Source organism: Osmerus mordax, chromosome 10 (assembly GCF_038355195.1).
Source record: "Osmerus mordax isolate fOsmMor3 chromosome 10, fOsmMor3.pri, whole genome shotgun sequence".
Lineage (NCBI taxonomy): Eukaryota > Metazoa > Chordata > Actinopteri > Osmeriformes > Osmeridae > Osmerus > Osmerus mordax.
Genome location: NC_090059.1, coordinates 14,529,962 through 14,550,373, shown reverse-complemented (window position 1 = coordinate 14,550,373; position 20,412 = coordinate 14,529,962). Strand labels below are relative to the sequence as shown.

Genomic DNA, 20,412 nt, shown 5'->3' with positions numbered 1-20,412 from the left:
TGTATGAAAGTGTGTTAACATTTCATATGTGAATGTGTATGTGTTTCATATGTGTTTGTGTAAGGACAGTCTGAATTATTTCCTCTCATACTCCAAATTAATTCGACATCAACCAACTATTGTGTCTGTGTATCAAAACTGCAAAATATGATTGGGTATGTTAAGGTAGGCCCATGCTTGTTCACGAGTTTTTATTGATTTGAACAATATTACCAACAGTTTCCAAATATGCATTATATTGTTTCTCGACTAAACATGATAACCAACATCATTGTATGCATTATATTGTTTCTCGACTAAACATGATAACCAACATCATTGCCAGTAGATGGCAGTGATGATTTTAAAGCATGGCCAAAGACTGCTCTCAGATACAATACTCTCGTCTAAAGCAGTTGTGCATGACTTGCATGAACAATGAAAACCCTTATATTAAATGACGAGATATAACCTGCAAGAAACTGAGATTTTTCCATTATTTTAGCCTGTGCTCTTCACCCATACGTACTTTGATCCACTGCCTCTCACAGAATATTGTGGCCCAGCATGTGCAGAGTTGAGTGCAGACGAGCACATGATGGGCACCGCCAGCACGGGCACGGTGCACCACGGAGGAATGCCCCCTCCCACGCGTGTTAAAAGTCCTACCTGGAACATATTAAATTGAAGACTAAGGATAAAAATAATACATGATGAAAGTGTACAGTAAATGTAAGTGACTGAAGAAAAACAAGGGGAGAAAAAATCCAGAGAACGTGAAGAAGAAGAAAAGGGAGAATTCTCACTTCGGAGGGCGGAGTTAAGCGCAACAGCTGGCTCTTTTTAAAACGTGTTCCATAAAACTGGTACATAACAGGCAATCGTCTTTTGTAAATAATCGGAGATTAAGGAACAATTTCAAAATCTGGTATCGCAAGTAGTACAAGTATGCAAAAAACGTTTTTGCTAAACGGTTTACAATAGAAATACAATACGTCCGATTTCTGGAATATGATCTGGGACTTTCATTGGGTTTTGAAGGTTTCTTTTGGTTGGTTTCGGGGAGTTTGACATCCTGAAGAGGTAAGATTAAAACCTACAGTAGGATCAAGCAGTTGAATAGGCTACTATCTTTGCCATCCCATTGTAACTTGGGTGAGACGAGGTTTATTCTACGGCAGGCATACTGACTTATCTGAGGGTTTTTAGCCACACTTTGTTGGAATAAGGATGCTAAGCTTTGTGATAATACTATGTGAAACAAAAAGTTATATATATTATACTTGTGCTTGTCACATAAGAGATAGGCTACATCATTATGGACTGAATGAGCCACTCACCTCAGACGTCTGTGAGGAGGGAGAGAGAAGAACTGGACATCAACCTTGTCGTCAGGAGAGACTGTGACTTGGAGACTTGCAACATGTCCATGTGGATGATCTTACCAGTGAGTCTACCAGTCTTCACCATCACTGGAATATGGGTTGTGTAAGTAAAATGCGGCCAATTGAGATATCAAAATACTTGTTATGATTCAGCTTTTGATTATGATTATTCCAATTGCCAGAATGCCTGATTAATGATCTGATGTGCTTTGATGCAATTATAGAATTGCTGTTTTCAGATGCTTCCATAAAGATGTAAACAATGTATACCTATTGTGCATGGAAGATCTATCAAAGAACAATAAAAAGAGGTAGTGTGTTTAAAAAATGAACTTCCCAGAGGATGCTGGTCCACACTTAGTGATGCCATCAAGACAGACTCTAGTTGTGTTGATTCATGTACTTTCATTCACTTCTAATTGCACACACACACACTCCACAGTTGCGTTGGCAACCATTTGTAACAACACAACTAGCACAAAAGGCATACTTTATGGTTGACAAAGGTATTGTTTCAGGCTGTTTATACCCCCACAGCATCTGTCAGATGGTTTGTGGGTGCGTGAAAGTGGGAGGATTCCTACTGATTTGGAGTTTATCGTAACATCTTAATTAAGAAATCAGTGTCCATTCATAACCCAAATGGCATCTGGAAACCAGTTTTTGCTGTCTAGTAGTGATGAAACAATGTAGAGTACTGCGGTCATCACTGCTTTAGAAAAAGGCAGCACAAGAAATACAAAGGAAGAAGAAATACCAAAATATTGTAAAGAACAAAAAAAGTGGAGGTAGAGAGAGAAGTGGAGGGAGACAAATAAGTAAAGGTGGAAGAAGCTGATGTGTTTAAGAGGAGGAGAGGTAAATATAGAAGTGGTGTCAGCCCCGGTTGAGGGTCACTGCTGTTAAGAGTAGGAGATGGCTTGCTGCTCTGTGATAACTGCTGCAAAGGAATGCACAGCATGGACCTCTACGTCCGACCATGTAGAGACAGAAATGACATGCCGTCGTGTAAATAAGATAAATAACATAAGGCCATTTAGTTTGTTTAATAAAAGAGCAAGCTATAGACCTGTTTTATAGGAAAGGTAAACTTAACCCTTGTGTTATCTTCGGGTCATTCTGACCCATCAGTCATTGTGACCCACCGTCGTATTGCGACAACTTTACCGCGTACAAAAACAAAGTGAAGCATTTTCTTTTAACCGTTGGGCTGTCTCAGACCCCCCACATTGCAAAGGTTAAAAGAAAATTATTTTTATTTGTTTTTGTATTGGGTAAAATTGGGTAAACATGGGATGGTCATGCAAAATTATCTTGAATTACTTCCTAGTTCATATCTATAATAATGCCCTATCTTGTACTCTGGGGATCTTGCAAGGCTACATTACATTTACATTAATTTATTTAGCAGACGCTTTTATCCAAAGCGACTTCCAAGAGAGAGCTTTAGAAAAGAGCATAGGTCACTGATCATAACAACGAGTTAGCCCCCAAAACATTGCGGGCAGCCAAAACATGAAGCATACATTGTGAAAACCAAATAAGTGCCAATGGGATGAACCATAAGAGCATGCAGTTAACAAGTTACAATTAAACAACATGAACCTCAAAAGTGCAAGAGTGTACCTGTAGAAAAGCAAGCAACAATAATATAATTCACAACGAGTACAAGAAGTTAAATCAGTTAAAACTAACCAACAAGAGCAACAAGTCCCTCAATAAGAGTGATTGTGTTCCTGGAGGAAACTAAGGCTGCAGGAATGCAGAGTGTGAGATCTCTACTGTAGGGACTACAGACTTTTACACTTACTGGCTTCTACAGGTACACATACTAGCTCTCTCACTGTTGTCACCATACACATACTCTCTCTTTCTTCCTTCCTGCCCCTAACTGTTTTTCTCTCACTGTGTGAGATGAGGCACAGTCTGTTCCACTGTACCTTGGAGCACTGAGAGCCTTTGGAAAGTGGGCGCTACATTTTTTCACACCGGTTCTCAAAAGCTTCCCTGTCTGAGGCTGTGGCAGTAATCCACCAATGGCTGCTTTCCTAGTCTGCTGGTGGGTTTGTTGCTCCACACTTCCTGGTAAAACTCCAGTTTAGCTTGGCCACCATTTCTGAAGGGAAGAAAATTAAAAGTAAATTCATCAGTAATTACTAATGTTAGTTCTCCAAGTAGAGACCTGACTCCAGGTGGCTGAGCGGTTAGGGAATCGGGCTAGTAATCAGAAGGTTGCCGGTTCGGTTCCCGTCAAAATGATGTTGTGTCCTTGGGCAAGGCACTTCACCATACTTGCCTCAGGGGAATGTCCCTGTATTTACTGTAAGTTGCTCTGGATACGAGCGTCTGCTAAATGATTAAATGTAATGTAAGTTACATAAGTAAAATGGTCTATTAGTCTACCCTTATAAGAGTTAGCTATTCATACTGTTACTGTATCTGTAGCATTTTCCCCGAAGTCCAACTGTTATCTCTTTTTGTGGAGTTAATGGTTATCAATAGGCATGACCTAACGCTTCCACGTTTTCATCTCTAGCAATCAATAGAAGCTCTCTAACTGTATGTTTACACTTTTAACTTGTCTACCTGGACTTTCGGCATTTTATTGATGGTATTCAGGGTGACCTCATGACACTTTGCAGTCACCATATCGTAGAAGAGTTGGACACAAATATGTGATGTCCTTCTCTTGTTTTATTTGGTTTGACCTCAGATACTGTTGAACAGACATACATTAATACCTCTGGTAGCATTAGAGCCAAGTTCTGTATGGAGGTGGTTATCCTGTGGGTGACAGATATCTCATTGGGATGCAGGAACATAGACCCTGTGGCGTCACTGCTAAGGTTCAAATGAAGCCACCAGACCCTGACGGTGCAGTCGCTCTAAGGGTATTTATGACAGGGACCAGGGCTGACTGACCATGAAGGAGACACTGTGCTTACTCATGTGGTACACCTACTGGCTGGTACTGTAAGATTGTCTCCAGACTGTAAACTGCATCTGTAATCCATTACATTAAGCACCAAACAAATACTCTCAATGGCAGTGTTTCTTAAATAGCCGTGATAGCAAGTGAAACTGTAAGCAGACATCACACCACACCTAATACCTTTTTCTCACATGATTGTTTAAGATTCTAAGTCATATTTTGAAATGTAATTGTTTTGGAAATCAAATCAAATGTATTGGCTATACAAGCTTTTGTTTTGTTAATGAGGAAGAAGTTACTAAAAGATAAAGTTATGTGGATGATGATACAGTACTACAGTTCCCTCAATTCCCAGCTGTTTTCCTCCTGCTCCTGTTTAATCGACTGTGTGACTGCTTGCTCAGTCAATCTTTTTGCTGTCTTTTCAGATATGCCTTGGCCCTGTACAACCAGCATGTGTGCTCTGTGGACAACTGGTACAATACCCATATCCTTCAGCTCTCCAGTGTTACATGATGATGACTTTATATGATTTCCACTTAACCAAATCAAAGCAATTTTATGATCCAAGTCAGGACTGCTGACACTGGTTTAACACAAACTGATTTTCAGAAATGATTCATCCCCGCACAGTTTTCTAGATAAAGAAAATTGAGCGTGTGTACAGAAAAAAGGGGGGAAATTGATTTGTGCAAAAGAGATTCCAGACAAACCTGAAGATTACATTACATTTACATTTAGTAGACGCTCTTATCTAGAGCGACTTACAGTAAGTACAGGGACATTCCCCCGAGGCAAGTAGGGTGAAGTGCCTTGCCCAAGGACACAACTTCATTTGGCACGGCCGGGAATCGAAATGACAACCTTTTGATTAATATCCCAATTCCCTAACCGTTCAGCCATCTGACCCCCCCTGAAGATACAGTTGGCATTCCTTTACTAAAGACAAACTTACAGTAAATCATCTGCTTTTTACATATTCTCTGTCAAACCAGTCAAACCACATACAATCAAGACTCAGTTTAGTATAGGTTTAGTATACTCTATTGTTTATTATTTTGTATATTTTGGAGGTTTATATTATATGTTAACTTGTCATAGGTGTAAACTTGTTCTGAGTACTTATATGTCATGTTATGCCAGGTTGCTTTGCGTTGTCTTGTCCTTAGAATTTCAGTGCCCAGTCTGACCCTGTGTTGGACTGTGCATCTGACAATAAAATACGAACTTGAAGACTCAAGTTTGGAACATACTCAGTATTGGAATACTGCGTTTCAGGTTAATTTTGAACTCAAATTTGCGCAGAAGAGGAGTACCATGATGTCTTGGATTTGTGGTTTGATGACTCATTAACAGGGTGTCATTATGTGTGCTTACTTTAGTAGTGATGTGTGACGCACTGTGATTTGGACTGTGTGTTGAAGCATAATGACATTTGGCTTTAAATAAGCACATTACACTTGTATCTCAGAAGTGACACTTCTGCCATTTCAGAGGAGTCACCTGACTTGGCCTGTTTAAAAACATATTGTGACTTTTTTAATCATTTCATAGTAAAGTAATAACATTAATGGGAACAGAAGCCTGAAGTACATTTCTGTCAATGTTCCTAGGTCTTACAACCAATCATGTGAAGAGAAGCTATCAGTCCAGAGGGGTCCAGTCTTGTGCTGCACAGTAGACAACATACCACTCATCAGGTAAGCAATACCAACAAATGATAATACTACAACAAACTATTAAACTATATATTAAGATCTACAAGCCATCTTTACCTTAACACGGCATTGTACAATTTTCTATGTTCACAGAAGACCTGAGAAATAACAGGAGGTTAATAATGTTTTATTTTTCCATGTGTTGAACTCCCAAGTATTTTGTATTTCTGCATTCACAATAGTCAATTCATGGTAAAAGGTTAAAGGTAAAGTCTGTACTCTACCCCTTCCACAACAGCACACACTGCACATCAGAGACCTTGGGAACAGACCATGTGAGGAGCAAAGATCTACTGTATGTCGTCTGTGGTTATTGTCAGTTGGTTACACTACTGGATTTCACTGTCTTATATTTGCTGTTAATGCTGTTAAGGTTTCATAACCTTCCTCACCCAGCTGGGCTGTGTAGATTTATGAGATAGGCCCACACTTGTCCGGCGGGCTCAGGAATTCTGTGTCAGGGAGGTTGAGGCCTCTGTACTCTGTCAGGAAGAGAAGATTTTGTTTAGTTTAGTGGATCCTTCACGGGCCTTTGATACATCACCACACAGATCCCAGTCCCAGAATGTAAGCAAGAAGAAATGTTATGTTACTCATATATAAGAAGCCTTTTTAAACAATATGTGTGTCCTTTTACCAATTGCTTTGCATAAGCCTTCATGTATCTGTGTGCGCATTACAATGCCTCTGTTACACGACTGTATGTAGTGGAGTTGAAATACTTTAAGCTAGGTTTGTGGGATGGGCTGGAGTTTGAGGTGAAATATGCAGTATGCTCACATGTTTAGGTTCTTTTAGTTGCCATCAGGTTTTCCTTTATCCAGGGATGGAAACTTTTTACTTTAGTCTGCAGTTCTGTGGACATGAAAGTCACTTACCACATCACCCATCTGCATGAGGTGGTCTTGTGTCTCTGCCAAACTCTTCCCCAGAGGAGACAATTCTGGGCCTATTTGAGAGGACCACAAGGTAAGCTGGGACACTAACTGTTATCTCTCCCTTTCCCCCTCCCCTCCTTTGTTTCCATGACAGTAAGTGTGGGACGCTGCCTCCCGAGAGCTGCTTCTTCAGCCTGATCTGCAGCACGGGGTCCTTTATAGGTATGTCAACACTCCTGTTTGAGGTGAATGGATTAGATGAAGGGTGCCCCATCATGTGGCTGGTTGGCTAAACAGACGGTGCACTTGGGAAGTTTGAAATACAATGCGTTGAATGCGTTTTCAGACTCCAGCCGCTTCAAATGTGGGTTGCTGTGCTCCAGAATTGACCTCAATGCACTTAATACTCCAGGGCTGTGTTTTTCCAGCTGTGACTGTGTGTTTCCAGCCCTGTCTGGGTTCCAAAACCTATGCCAGCACCCCTTCCTTTCTCTCTAAACTAAAATGAGTATTTTAGAACAGCCCCTTTGTGCTCGTCCATGAACCAAAAGCAACAGCCCTGACCACAGGCAACGAGTTGACTTTCCTAACAAAAATAATTTGCTCCAAAAACCTTTCGGGTCGGGAGGGCGGCGCACGGGGGGGGGGGCGGTGGCGGTGGGGGGTCGGGAGGGTGGCGCGCGCGCGTGGGGGGGGGGGGGGGGGGGCGACGACGACCATGTAGAGACAGAAATGACATGCTGTCGTGTAAATAAGATAAATAACATAAGGCCATTTAGTTTGTTTAATAAAAGAGCAAGCTATGTATATACCTGTTTTATAGGAAAGGTAACCTTAAATGACTTATTTTGTGATCGGGTGCTATATATATTTAAAAAAACTTCCAAGGGGGGGCGGGGGGGCCGTTGGGGGGGCGGGGCACCCCCTTAATATAATGGTAGGGGAAACACTAACATAAAAATACTGGGGAAAATGTAGACCAAAGAGCATCAGTAAGTATTGATGAAGTCCAGTTATCCCACATTAGTTCAATATGGTGCTGTCTTTGGACTGCAGTACTTTGTTTACCATGGCCACCTGTTACTAAAATGTTTTCTGATAAAACGCTGGAATTTGTGAATGTTCAACAAGCCCATTCACAGTCTGCAGTTTTTTCGTTTGTGTATATTATTTATCTTACAACTTTGCTATTAACACCCACTTAGTATGTTGGTAGTTTTCATAACTACTAGTGAAACGTTAACATAATGAAGTTAGAGTGTAGAACAAAGTAATTTTTTTCTATTATTCTAAACTGTATGTTCTTCATTTAAAAGCTCTCATCAAAGTAAATGCCTCATTGTATGTAGGTCGAAAGTCATTTCAAACAGTAACTATTAGTAACTATTATTGACCCCAAAGTCCAGCAGAGATTACAACATCATGTGTCGTTAACCTCAGACTGAGGTCAAAGGTCAGAGAGGAAAAGTGGGGGTCATGTTTACTCTACGCTGGACATAGAAGACCACACTCTAACCATGAACTTGTGTTACATTTCTACTCACGGCATGCATCAGGGTTTCCCCAACATTCCACTCCCACTCTTCAAAGATTTCCCTTGTATAGCCCTCCACCCCACAAACAATGCAGAGTTTGTGTTTGAGCACGTACTCGATGTGAAAGTTTGTTTTACTCAGAGGTGTGGCATGAGCAGAGATTAGAGGAAGGTTAATGGCTGGAACCCCACTGACCACAAAGTGGATCCCTTACTGTGCTCTGACCAGCAAATCTGCCCAGACATCAGTAGCAAACAGGGATTTTTTTATCATGTTACCCTTTTGTCTTTTTTCAATCAAATGGCATCACTCTTTCTCTCTCTCTCTCTCTCTCTCTCTCTCTCTCTCTCTCTCTCTCTCTCTCTCTCTCTCTCTCTATCTCTCAATGTGTTGTTGACATGCACATCCAAACACCCTTTCTGGCTTTTGCTGCATGATGGACACCAGATGTGAAAAGCCTGTGCATCAGATGGTTTTGTGGGAGAATGGTTTGCTGCTCTTGGAAGTGTTGTGGTACCGCTGTGCTGCCAGAGTGGTAAACCGTTCTTAACAACAACATCCCTACACATTGAGTCCCCAGTCAGATGCCAATTCCTAACCTGGGGTTTCTGTCATTCTGCTCAGCATCCCAGAGAGGGTTGTGGGGCAGAAGCAGGGTAACTGTGCTGAGTTACATTGGGGAGTGTGAGTTAGAACTTGGCTCAACGATTGATGTTGAAAAACTAAGAGATGTGATCGCCTTTGCTTGAGGTAACAGTACTGACCAAACAATTTAAGATTGAATTAATTTCAGTCTGAGGTGTAAATTCACAGCTTTTATCACAATGGTATATCAATTTGTTTTAATTTTGAATCTTTATTTATTTTAGAAGCCAATAATAGAAACTGCAACTGTGCAAAGGAAGTGTCAGTCATAGAGGGGAACATCCCAAGTAGTAAACAACTCACAGTGCCCCAAAACCGCAGTTCTTAGACAAGACTCACCCTGGTATGGATGGCCTCACCACATATACCATGTCTCCTTATCTCTTTCTCTGTCTGTCTGTCTGTCTGTCTGTCTGTCTGTCTGTCTGTCTGTCTCTCTCTCTCTCTCTCTCTCTCTCTCTTTCTCTCTCTCTTTCTCTCTCTCTCTCTCTCTCTCTCTCTCTCTCTCTCTCTCTCTCTCTCTCTCTCTCTCTCTCTCTCCCTCTCTCTCTCTCTCTCTCTCTCTCTCTCTCTCTCCCCTCTCTCCCCCTCCCTCCCTCCCCCCCTCTATCTCTCCCTCTCTCTCTCTCTCTCTCTCTCTCTCTCTCTCTCTCATTGTCTCTCTGTCTTCTCCGTCCTGTCATTCTCTACAGTGATGATGATTGGTCTGCTGAGGTATGCCCTTGTCATAGAGAAACACCAGAACTGTCTTCTCAACACGGCCAGTCTCTCCACTGGCTGGATCTGTGCTACAGGCCTCATCATGGTGGGAAACTTTCAGGTAACACACTGTGAGGCGTCTATTTCACTGCAGACAAATCAACTTTAAAAGCTGTTGTGGTATGTTAGAAATATTAGCTGTCTACATTGGGTTGTCTTCTAAAGTCTGTTGTTTGTCCTTTACATACAATAAATACAGGTTTAAACACAGGTTTCTTCATATAACAGATTGTCCTATGACATAAGACCCCTATTACATCAGTTGAAAACAGAATTTGTTTTCCAGAAAGCACATGATCATTATCTGAAGTTCACTGCATCCGGCCATTGTAAAATACAATGACTTTATTGAAGCCATGTTGAAGCGTTTGATAGTCAGGCAGCAGGACTCTCTCAGGTGTGGTCCATGTAACTCCACTCTCTTACTCCTCCAAGGGCTCAATTAAAGACTTTTCCAAAAGCTCAATTAGTAATGGCAATCACATGGTAAATTGTTCAGATTTAAGGCTTTGATGTGACCAGGGAAATTATTGCGGCTTGTTCCTAAATGAGGTCAGGAGCTCTAGCTATGGCAAATGTCTGTGTGAGAATAGTGATGTTGGTAATGAGCCGTTGAGATATCACCTTACAAAGTTGTTTTTAGTAGGCGGATGCCATGACAACCAGAAGTGAAAGGTTTCTTTGGTCCTTTTCTAATATAAACAACCTTCCCCTCAAGCCCCAGAAGATATGTACGCCACTAAATCACCCCCCCCCCCCCTTTCCTTGTTGTAATTTACAAACCGGTGGAATGTAGAGAGGAGGAGAAGAAAGGTTTTTCCTCAGTAAAGTTTTGAGTATCATTCACACAGGATGTAGCTATGTGAGCTTGGCCTCAGCTTGTGTTTGCATGCTTCATCCTGGTGTGGCCAGTGAGTTCTGTTCCACTTACCCCTGCAGGCTACATTCTCTTTGTAGGGCTTCCAAACACATCTTTTTATGTTCTTTTGGAGACTGGCAGACAGACTTCTGAGGTGAAATTATCTTGTAAACATGAGGTTTTGGCTTCCAAGGAATTCATGCGTTCTTTCCCTCGGTTGACTTTTGAAGAGTTGTAGATTTTTGCTCTCACGGTGTGAGCTGTCCCTGTTCCATTCCTAAACCAGTTGTAACGGTCTCTTAGTTGTAACGGTTTCAAATTATTGTACTCGCTGTGAAATATTTTACTGTTGATTGTTTTTTCTTCAGGTACACTCTTGCACTCTTGTGGGGAGTTTCATGTTGTTCAATTGTAACTTGTTTAACTGCATGCTCTTATGGTTCTTCCCTTTGGCACTTATTTGGTTTTCCACCATGTATGTTTCATGTTCTTGGCTGCTCGCAATGTTTGGGGCTATCTCGTTGTTATGATCAGTGACCTATGCTCTTTTGTAAAGCTCTCTCTTGGAAGTCGCTTTGGATAAAAGCGTCTGCTAAATGCATAAATGTATATGTAGACCAGTACATTCTGAACCATCTATCCAGAAGGTGTCTTCATCCAGTCTAACTCATTGACTAATTCCATAATGCTTAGACTACATACTTTGTTTATTGATCCTTATTTCACCCTCATGATATTAGACATTTTAAATTAAATGAATGTAATGATGGGCAGAGAACATGATTTACAAGTCATAGTTATGAATGAATGTTATGTATTCATTACACATAGTGATGGATGGTTGGATGGGGCACCAGCCAGAGACCTACTCGAACACACTTAGCTCACATGCTTTAAAGTGATGTAGAGCATTTTTACAGCTTAGTTTGAGTCTGTTATAGGCTGCAGTGGTTTGTTACCATTGGGTTACTGCCAGGAATGTAGTTCATTTTCAGCATTTGAAATTGACAGGGCCATTTTTGTTTGGGTCATGTGCAAGGGCAGATAAGAAAGTAACATTGCAAAACTTTATTGGGCTTCTGTAACTTGGTTTACGCGGTGCTCACAGCCTTTTGCAGTCTGCCTGTTGTGTGGTGGAAGAATAGAGTCCAGGTAGGGATGTGGGTCAGAGGTCAGAGGTCAACGTTCTGTCACAGCGCTAACCGTGTGTGTGTGAGGTGTGTTGTTCAGATTGCTGTGAGGTCTCTGCAGACACCTATGTTCCATCAGCGATGGTACTATCATACATCCTCTTCTTGCTAGCTTCTGATTAGCTAGGAACCCCTCTTCTCTGTCTGTGCTGTATGAGTGAATCCACCTCCCTATACTCTTTATGTAATGAGGATCCCAATTTGCCACTGTATGACCTGGAACCACTGGAGCTTGCAAGGCCTTCGTGAAAAAGCACCTTCTTTACAGCTCACTAACTGTTTGTGGACAAGATGAGTGTCTCTACTGTAGATACTGTAGAACAAACATATTGGAGTCAATGACTCAAGCAGAACAACAAACAAGAAAGAGTTTTAGTGTCTGAGGACTCGTTTTTGATAGCCTTGTCAAAGTAGATTCTTGTCGCATAGTTTTCCCATCCTGTGATAACAGATATGCACTGTCTGTTTGTAAGTTAAAAATTAGTATTTAACTAAATTTTTTAAAGATAATCCGAAAAGAATGGCATGCGAAATTATTGAATTTAGTAGAATTTGGCCTTGAATTTCATTTAACAGTCCATGAAAGTGGTGTTGTTTTAAATAGGTGTGCACCCTTTATATTGTATATGATAAGAAAACTGCTACTTTCCTTTCTGATTTACCCATAACATTTGTGTGGTATATTTGATGACATTATGTAGAAGGAACGATAATGAACCCTGAGACTACAGTGAATTATCTTGCCAGTTCTGTCTTTCAGAATGATTGTTCCTCATTCACTCCATCTCAAGATTTTGCATCCTTCTGGGGCAGATTGTCCTTTTCTTCCTAATAAATCCCAGGAATAGTTCTTGCACCTTGACAACACAGTAATGGGAGGTCATAGTGACTCTGAGTGTATTTTCCTGTATCTTAGTGTGCGTGTGTCTCTCTTACAGGTTGACTTTGCCAAAGTCCTCCACTACGTGGGTGCTGGGGTGGCCTTCCCCACCAGTGTGCTGTTTGTGTGCCTACAATCCGCCCTGACTTACCGGTTAGCAAAAACCCAGGGAGAATACAACATGGGCCACCTGCGTGTGGGAATGACTCTCCTAGCTTTCGTTTCACTTGTGCTCAGTATCCTTTGTTTTGAAATCAAGGATCGAGAGTGAAGATGGCGTTAATGGATTACTGAATGAGTTAGTGATATTCAGTAATGCCTGACGCAGTGATGAAGTCTTGCAGTCAATCTTTCCAGCTGTACAGTCGTTTTTTTCCACCCTTTAGAAGTTTGTGGTTGTCACAGTAACCAGTGACGTCACGTAACCCATTCTGTTTTTTTCCAGTGTTACAAAGCCCTCTGCTGGAAAGTTAGTCACAGTACATTTCATGTGAATGGTTGTGTGTGTATTCCTTATATATACATTATTCCTTGCTGGTCCGGTTACTGCAATCTCCTTAACCTCCTGTCCTCAGGTGGAGTCTTTTTTGTCCAGGAAAGCTACGCTCTGCAGCACGCCTCTGCCATATTCGAGTGGCTCTTCTGCATGATCATCATGCTCTTTTATGGGACGTTTGCCTTTGAGTTCAGAGGCATGTCTGGGGACACCCTGATGGTCCTGGCCAGAGGTGGAGGGGTCCTGGTCTTATCCAGCTCCGACCACAAGGTAGAAGTAACAGGGGGATCAAACCACCATCAGCAAGAGACTCTGAGCATGATGTAGCCTATCCAGAGGAGTTTGCAATGCTCCAGACCAATCACGTATAAGCTGAAGGATGGGTTGGTGGACAGTATACATACAAGATGGAGGATTGAGGAGCCAATCATTTTCTTGTTGAGAATGAGGATGGACCATGAAAGTAGTCATGTCTTTATTTGCACAGACTTTAGTGGTAACACCAAAGCTTTTTTAACCTACGACAAAAAAAATGAATATTTGATAGTTGTACAGACGGAAGTGTATATAGCATGTGTTACAAGTGCCTTTTGAAACAGTAGACAATACACACAGACACAACTCATACTACAGGTACGCGCCGCGCACACACCCTACACACACACACACACACACACACACACACACACACACACCCTACACACACACACACACACACACACACACACACACACACACACACCCTACACACACACACACCCTACACACACACACACCCTACACACACACACACACACACACACACACACCCTACACACACCCTACACACACACACACACACACACACAGAAAGAATCCCTTTCACACACAAGGTCTTGCCAGTATCTTGGAGGTGCCTTGTAAGTCTTAAAGGATTTTGGTCAGTAATGGTGTTTTTTATGTTGGCTCTTCAATCAGTTAACTTTTTTCTTCTCAGGAATATCTGTTCCATCACTAAGTTCTGCTCAGTGCCTCTTAATGGGAAAAGATATATTCAAGGATTAGATAGATATGGATGAATTATAATTTTATGTATATTCTTTCAACATGTAATTATTATATTGTGTAAACCTTTTTACATGTGAGTAAAAAGTATTGCTTTAAAAAGACAACCAAACATCAAGATATGTTGAGAGGATTTACCCTTTTGAAAGTGTTAGGTGATTGTTTAAAAAATGATTTATTTCTAAATGTATTTCTTTGAATGCCTTTTTGAAAATTTACATTGTTAATGTAAACTCTTTATAGCATTTTGTGATTTATTTTGTTTTATAATGTATGCTGCAGAATATTTCAGGTATTAAAAGAAAATATAAATATGTATTGTGCTTTATACAATATTAGAAAACACTAATGTTAAAATGTTTTATTTTTCAAAAAGCTTATTTACATTCTTTAGCATTCCTCATAAGCAAGTAAGAGCTATGGGTGTGTTTGAAAAGATCTGCACACCAATACTGTGTTAAGAGCACATGTCTCATTATTCTCTTCTCTTCCTCTGTTGTAGAATTATTTGACTGTTAATTGCCATCATCCCTTTAAAGTATTTTCCGGCTGCCATTTTTAGGAGACATAATGGTTATCCGTTTTTTCCGTTCATAAAATATTTGCAAATAAAGCCCTTGTTAAAACATGCAGACCTATCAATGATTAATGTGTACAATCAACCACCATTTGATTAAACAACAGGTTTTAGACAAAGGGAATCAAGTGGATTGAATGTGTCAACAATAGTTATCACATATTTGTTGGTATTGATCATTATTAAGACATTGTGTTTCTCTGTAGCAAACAATCACTACAGAGTAAAGTTTGGCTAGTATGCCTTGTAATTTGGTCATTGGCTTTTTATGAAAAGTAGTTCAGCACATATAGAAGTAGTCTAATGTGTATTCAATCTTACAAAATATTATCATTCCAGCTCTAGGACAGCCTTGCAAACTACGGCTATACCAAGAGATAAATAAACGTGTATCATACTGCATGAACAAGAGTGTGTGGATTGTAGCTATGAGTTAAAAATACCTGAAAGCCATGTGATCTGATGACCGCTGAGAAGAAGGTTATAAATCACACACTCCCCCTTCCTGTACCTCCCCGTAAGACAGATATTTGGGGTATTATTTTCCACAGAAGGATCATGTACCCCATCCTCTCCCCTCTCCCTCCCTAACAGCTGCCTCTCCCCTTCTGGATCACAACAGCCCTTTAGACAGCGGTCTATGCCACTGCCTGATGCCCTACACCTTCACACACATTAGAAGTTCAGGTTCTTTGCAACCTCCCAAGGAAACTCCTTCCTGCCAAAATGACCGTAGCAAGCTGTCTTCTGGTAGATGGGCCTCTTCAAATCCAAGTCTCTGTATACATTCAAATAAGATATTCAAATCACGTACTGCAATTACCATTAAGCAGCCTCAGTGGCTACCAGACGACCATAATGTGTGGAACATTCAAGATCCTACTTACCTCACTATGACCCCTGGTCTGAGGTCAAAGTTCTTGTTGACAATCTGTAACAGCTCCTTCTCATTCTTCTGGGATGAACCGTAGGTGAAAAGGGATATGGATAAAGGGTGGGCCACTCCGATAGCATAGGCCACCTGTGTAGACACGGAAGAGAGAGACAGATCACTTTGAATTGCAGACTGAGATGGTAAACATCCTCTCTGAGCTTGGCAAAGTTAATTCGGTCCACTCACCTGTACCAGGACCCTCCTGCAGAGATTGGCCTTGACCAAGGATTTAGCCACCCAGCGAGCAGCATAGGCTGCGGAGCGATCCACCTTGGTGTAGTCTTTACCAGAGAATGCTCCTCCCCCGTGGGCCCCCCAGCCACCATAGGTGTCCACAATGATCTTCCTACCAGTCACACCCGCGTCACCCTGTCAGAGAAACCCGTTGTACAGTATATGAGATACCACTCAGTACAGAAGTTGGACTAGTAATGGTCTTTAGTAGCCATTTTTGGAGCCTGTCAAGGAAACACAGCTTGGCAAATGGGTTGAAGACAGGAAGTGAGAGGAAGTGGTCATAGACGGTACAGGGGGAGTTTTAACCTGAGGTCCACCAATGACAAAGCGTCCACTGGGCTGTAGGTGGTAGATGGTATTCACATCCAGGTACTTGGACGGAACCACAGCTTTGATGACCTTCTCTTTGAGAATCTCCTTCTGTTCCTCCAGACTGACAAAGTCATCGTGCTGCACTGAAATGACCACTGTGTGGACTCTCCTGGGGATGACTGCACCATTCTCCTGGGTGTAGTGAACGGTGACCTGGAGAGAAGAGGGGGAACCCCGAGAGGGGATATTTAATCCAGTTGGTGTAGGCTGAATTCTGTTAAGTACTGTATGAGTGTTACTCAGTTTGGACCCATTTGTTCAAACGGTAGATCAGATGTTGAGGGGCGGGGCTGATGACCCTTGGAAAATGAAATCTGTCAAACATCTCTTTGGTCACTGTCACTATCACTCAGAAACTCCAAAAAATAGCTCCTTCAGGGCTCGTCTTCCACACCGGATCAATCGTTTCGTGCTAGAGATTTTCCAAAACGCACTGTGCGTAGCAGATGGGCAAGGGGGACCTCTAAAGACTAATAATAGTGGAGTGGAGTTGTGCATGTTGAGTCAAAACCCTCCCCATACAGGGCAGAAATAGTCCATGGAATGATTCCAAGCTTTGAAATGCAAGGTATCTGTGTAAATATTGACAACTGGTGTTGTGTGTAAACATGAAGACTGTCTCATGTAACTTTCCGTTGAAAGATGATAACATGGCTCTCGTAACAAAACTTTAAATGGAGACGTAAAAACAGTTTGTGCGGGTGCTCATGCTGAAACCCTGTTAAAGGTCTCCGTCTGATTCATGGGGGTCAGTGAATGACGTCAGTAGGGATGGGCTCAGCACTGATTGCTATTGGGCAGGCCCCCCAGCATCATACCTGTGTTTTGGAATCAGGGCGCAGCCATGGGACTGTCCCGTTCCGCCTCAGTTCCGCCATCTTGGAGTTGAGTTTGTGGGCGAGGACGATCGTCAGAGGCATGCACTCCTCTGTCTCATCAGTTGCGTAGCCAAACATCAGACCCTGAAAACAAGGAATATGAGCTGTCGAAAGTTTCAAAATCCATTGAATTTTTGTCAGTTGGTTTGTATCCTTCTCCTATCACAGAGGAAAGAGTGGAAACCTGATCTCCCGCTCCGATGTCACTCTCAGTGCGGTCAATGTGAACACCCTGGGCAATGTCAGGGGATTGCTGCTCAAGAGCCACAAGCACATTGCAGGTCTTATAGTCAAAACCTGGAAAGACAGAAAAAAAACTTTAAGGTGCACATTACACACACACAGGTGTTATGATCTCACAATAATAACAAATATTTGAATTTCTATAAAGTATTACCTTTATCGGAGTTGTCATAGCCAATATATCTGATGGTGTCTCTCACCACTTTCTGATAATCTACGTTAGCTCGAGATGTGATCTCTCCACAGAGCAGAACCATTCCAGTCTTACACACCGTCTCTGTTGACAACACATTTCATACAGTATGTTGGTTATTTTGTCTCGTTCACACATGCTTCAACTCTGCTGCCCTCCAGTGGCGAGCTGTGCTTTTTCACTCACCACAGGCAACCTTGGCATCAGGGTCTTGCTTCAGGTGAGCATCTAGCACAGCATCGCTGATCTGGTCGCATATTTTATCTGGGAAACATTGACATGTAACTAAGTGACACTGTGTAACAAATCGTTTTTGTGTGGCAAAGCAAGATAACCGCATTACTTTGATCCCAATGGTCGTTCCTCCAGTTGGTGGAGTGATTTCCTTCCTTGACCTTTTTCTTGCGTGAGGCTGGGTATGAGGGACTGCCTAAGGTTGGATTTCACCACCCTCCGTCACTGTACTACTCCTGGCTCATATTAGGTGCTACAGTCCTCGGAATAGCCCTTGCATCTGTGAATGCATAGCTCGTGCTTTACTCCAAAGACTATGACTGGCGTTGCCAATTCAACTTCGGGGACCATATATGTGTTCAGAGCACTGCTACTATGTACACATGGGTCCACACCACATTATTACCATGCATATGGTGTTTCCTCATAGATCAAAGGATGTGCATTTAAAGCATGCTAAACTTTATTTGGGGAAACGTGTGGTAAGAGGTTTACAGTATTTACAGCAGGTCAAGCTGTTTCTGACAAGCTGTACTGACATTACATTAAGAGAAGGCACTGGGTCATGCGAAGCAGGTGTAAAAGCTTATGTTCATTGGCATGGTGCCAAGTATGTGAGTGAGTGTGAGGTAAGTATACAGTTTGTCACGCTAGTTATTTGAGTACAATAGAACTGGTAGGATCATGGAATGTGCTAATCAACATTATTCTTATCAACATGATTACACACAGATAAGATGTTACTGTGTTGATGTGTTAACATGTCAGTGATCTTGTCATGTCTTACTAACTCGATTGACACATGTTCACCCTGCCTTACTGTACATTCAACATTTTGACTACAGTCGCCATTGAGTACCAGTAGCACATGTTCTCTGTTTTGAGTGCTTGCCAATCAAATGTCAACATTATGTTACTACTTTGCCGCATATGTGCATCCGACATTAAACATGGAAAACATCTATTTGCAATTTACAGACCCTGAGAAGAAGGTTCTGTCTTCTCAAATATGAGTTTTTCACACATGAACGAATCACATTAACCAAAGGAATTCCAGTGTGGGTAGACTCTCCTGCCTTATTAAGCATGTTTCCATGATGGGAACCATGCCTGTTATGGTTAATATGTAGAATGATGACCAAAAGATCTTCTTCTTACCAGGGTGTCCTTCTCCCACAGACTCAGAGGTAAACATGAAGGACCCATCGTAGTGCTGGGAGTCGTAGTCCACTGTCCCATTCATCCTGTTTTCGTCTTTTAGCCTAGATTTAAGAGTGTGCTGTGCAACAGTGGGAACACTGTGTTGGTATTATGACCGAACGTCTTTTGAAAAAGGACAGAAGTTGAATGAGACTCTGATGCTTCTAGAAATGCAGTATTATCACCCAGTCCCAAAGTGCAGAGCCCACCACACTCCTACTCTGTGAAGCAAAGACAACATACACCCTCATATACGCACACGCTTACACTGAAAGGGGGAGGGGGCCATGTGAACCAGTGGGTCAGACCATTCAGAAGAGAGAAGAGAGAGGGTGGGATTAGAAGTTCTTGGAAAAATTTAACTCATCATATGCGGAACATTGGCCTTCAGTGTCAACTATAATATACACATATGGCCAAATATTTCAAATTCTATATAAATCTGGTGTGTACCCTCCTCGTATAGAAAATAAGCATTCCATTTATTCAGGATGTTCTTTTGATGTTTCCCGCCCTCTAGTTTCCCCATGTTCTCTTTTGTAGTAACTGGGGACCCCTGAGTTTCCTGGCGGGACCTAGGTGACTGTGTACAGAGATCAAAGCAGAATTCTATGCAGTTCTGGGGCTGTTGAATGAATAGATTTAATAGCAAAAGTTGCATCATTTAAACATATAAATAAATATTTGCAGGCTCTAGCCTACATTTTTGGTAGTAAATGGAAATGTTTTGAACAATGCTGATATCTTAAAAAGTCTCCAACACAAGTGTTGAGTCAAACACGTTTTTGGTGTTCTCAAAAAAGTATTGCATCTAGCCTAGTTATGGGTAGGCTGACTGTTATAACCACTATAAGTAACCGAGGCTTCTATTCACGAACCTTTCACTTTTTACACAATCATTTTATGAACCGTGTGCGTGTGTGTGTTCTAATGCTTGGGATCTGGGTCGGGTGTTGGTGAGAGGTGAGCTTGGCCTTGCTGGGCAGAGCAGTGCAACAGGGTGATCAGTGCTAAGATCCAGTTTCCCCTCCAGCAGTTCAAGGGAATGTGGCAGCTGCTGGGTGTGTCTACAGCAGTCCACGTCGGTATATTCCGACTGCAGTCCGACTCTAGACAGTGTGACCAGCAATCACTGATTCGTTTGAACGCAGCCCGAAGAATGAATCGCAGCCGAAAGAAAATAAAACTAGCTGCATCATTTTGTTATTTACACAAAAAAATCTTCGAAGTTTGAAGAATGATCC

General features: G+C 41.8%; 2 protein-coding genes across 2 annotated transcripts; one reads left to right on the top strand and one right to left on the bottom strand.

The window, feature by feature from the left end:
- The first annotated feature begins 922 nt into the window (after positions 1 to 922).
- Positions 923 to 13,918, top strand: LOC136950795 (transmembrane protein 150A-like). Its single transcript, XM_067245265.1, has 8 exons — positions 923 to 1,062; positions 1,281 to 1,467; positions 4,725 to 4,772; positions 5,910 to 5,996; positions 7,047 to 7,114; positions 9,765 to 9,892; positions 12,819 to 12,996; positions 13,336 to 13,918. The coding sequence occupies exons 2-8, from the start codon at positions 1,307 to 1,309 to the stop codon at positions 13,581 to 13,583; spliced, it is 918 nt and encodes a 305-aa protein (XP_067101366.1). The 5' UTR covers positions 923 to 1,062; positions 1,281 to 1,306; the 3' UTR covers positions 13,584 to 13,918.
- A 728-nt stretch (positions 13,919 to 14,646) lies between these two features.
- LOC136950259 (S-adenosylmethionine synthase-like) lies at positions 14,647 to 19,362 on the bottom strand. Its single transcript, XM_067244475.1, has 9 exons — positions 19,127 to 19,362; positions 17,921 to 17,998; positions 17,696 to 17,818; positions 17,483 to 17,595; positions 17,239 to 17,382; positions 16,355 to 16,573; positions 15,998 to 16,180; positions 15,765 to 15,898; positions 14,647 to 15,655 (listed from the first exon to the last, which is right to left on the bottom strand). The coding sequence occupies exons 1-9, from the start codon at positions 19,209 to 19,211 to the stop codon at positions 15,553 to 15,555; spliced, it is 1,182 nt and encodes a 393-aa protein (XP_067100576.1). The 5' UTR covers positions 19,212 to 19,362; the 3' UTR covers positions 14,647 to 15,552.
- Between the last annotated feature and the right edge of the window lie 1,050 nt (positions 19,363 to 20,412).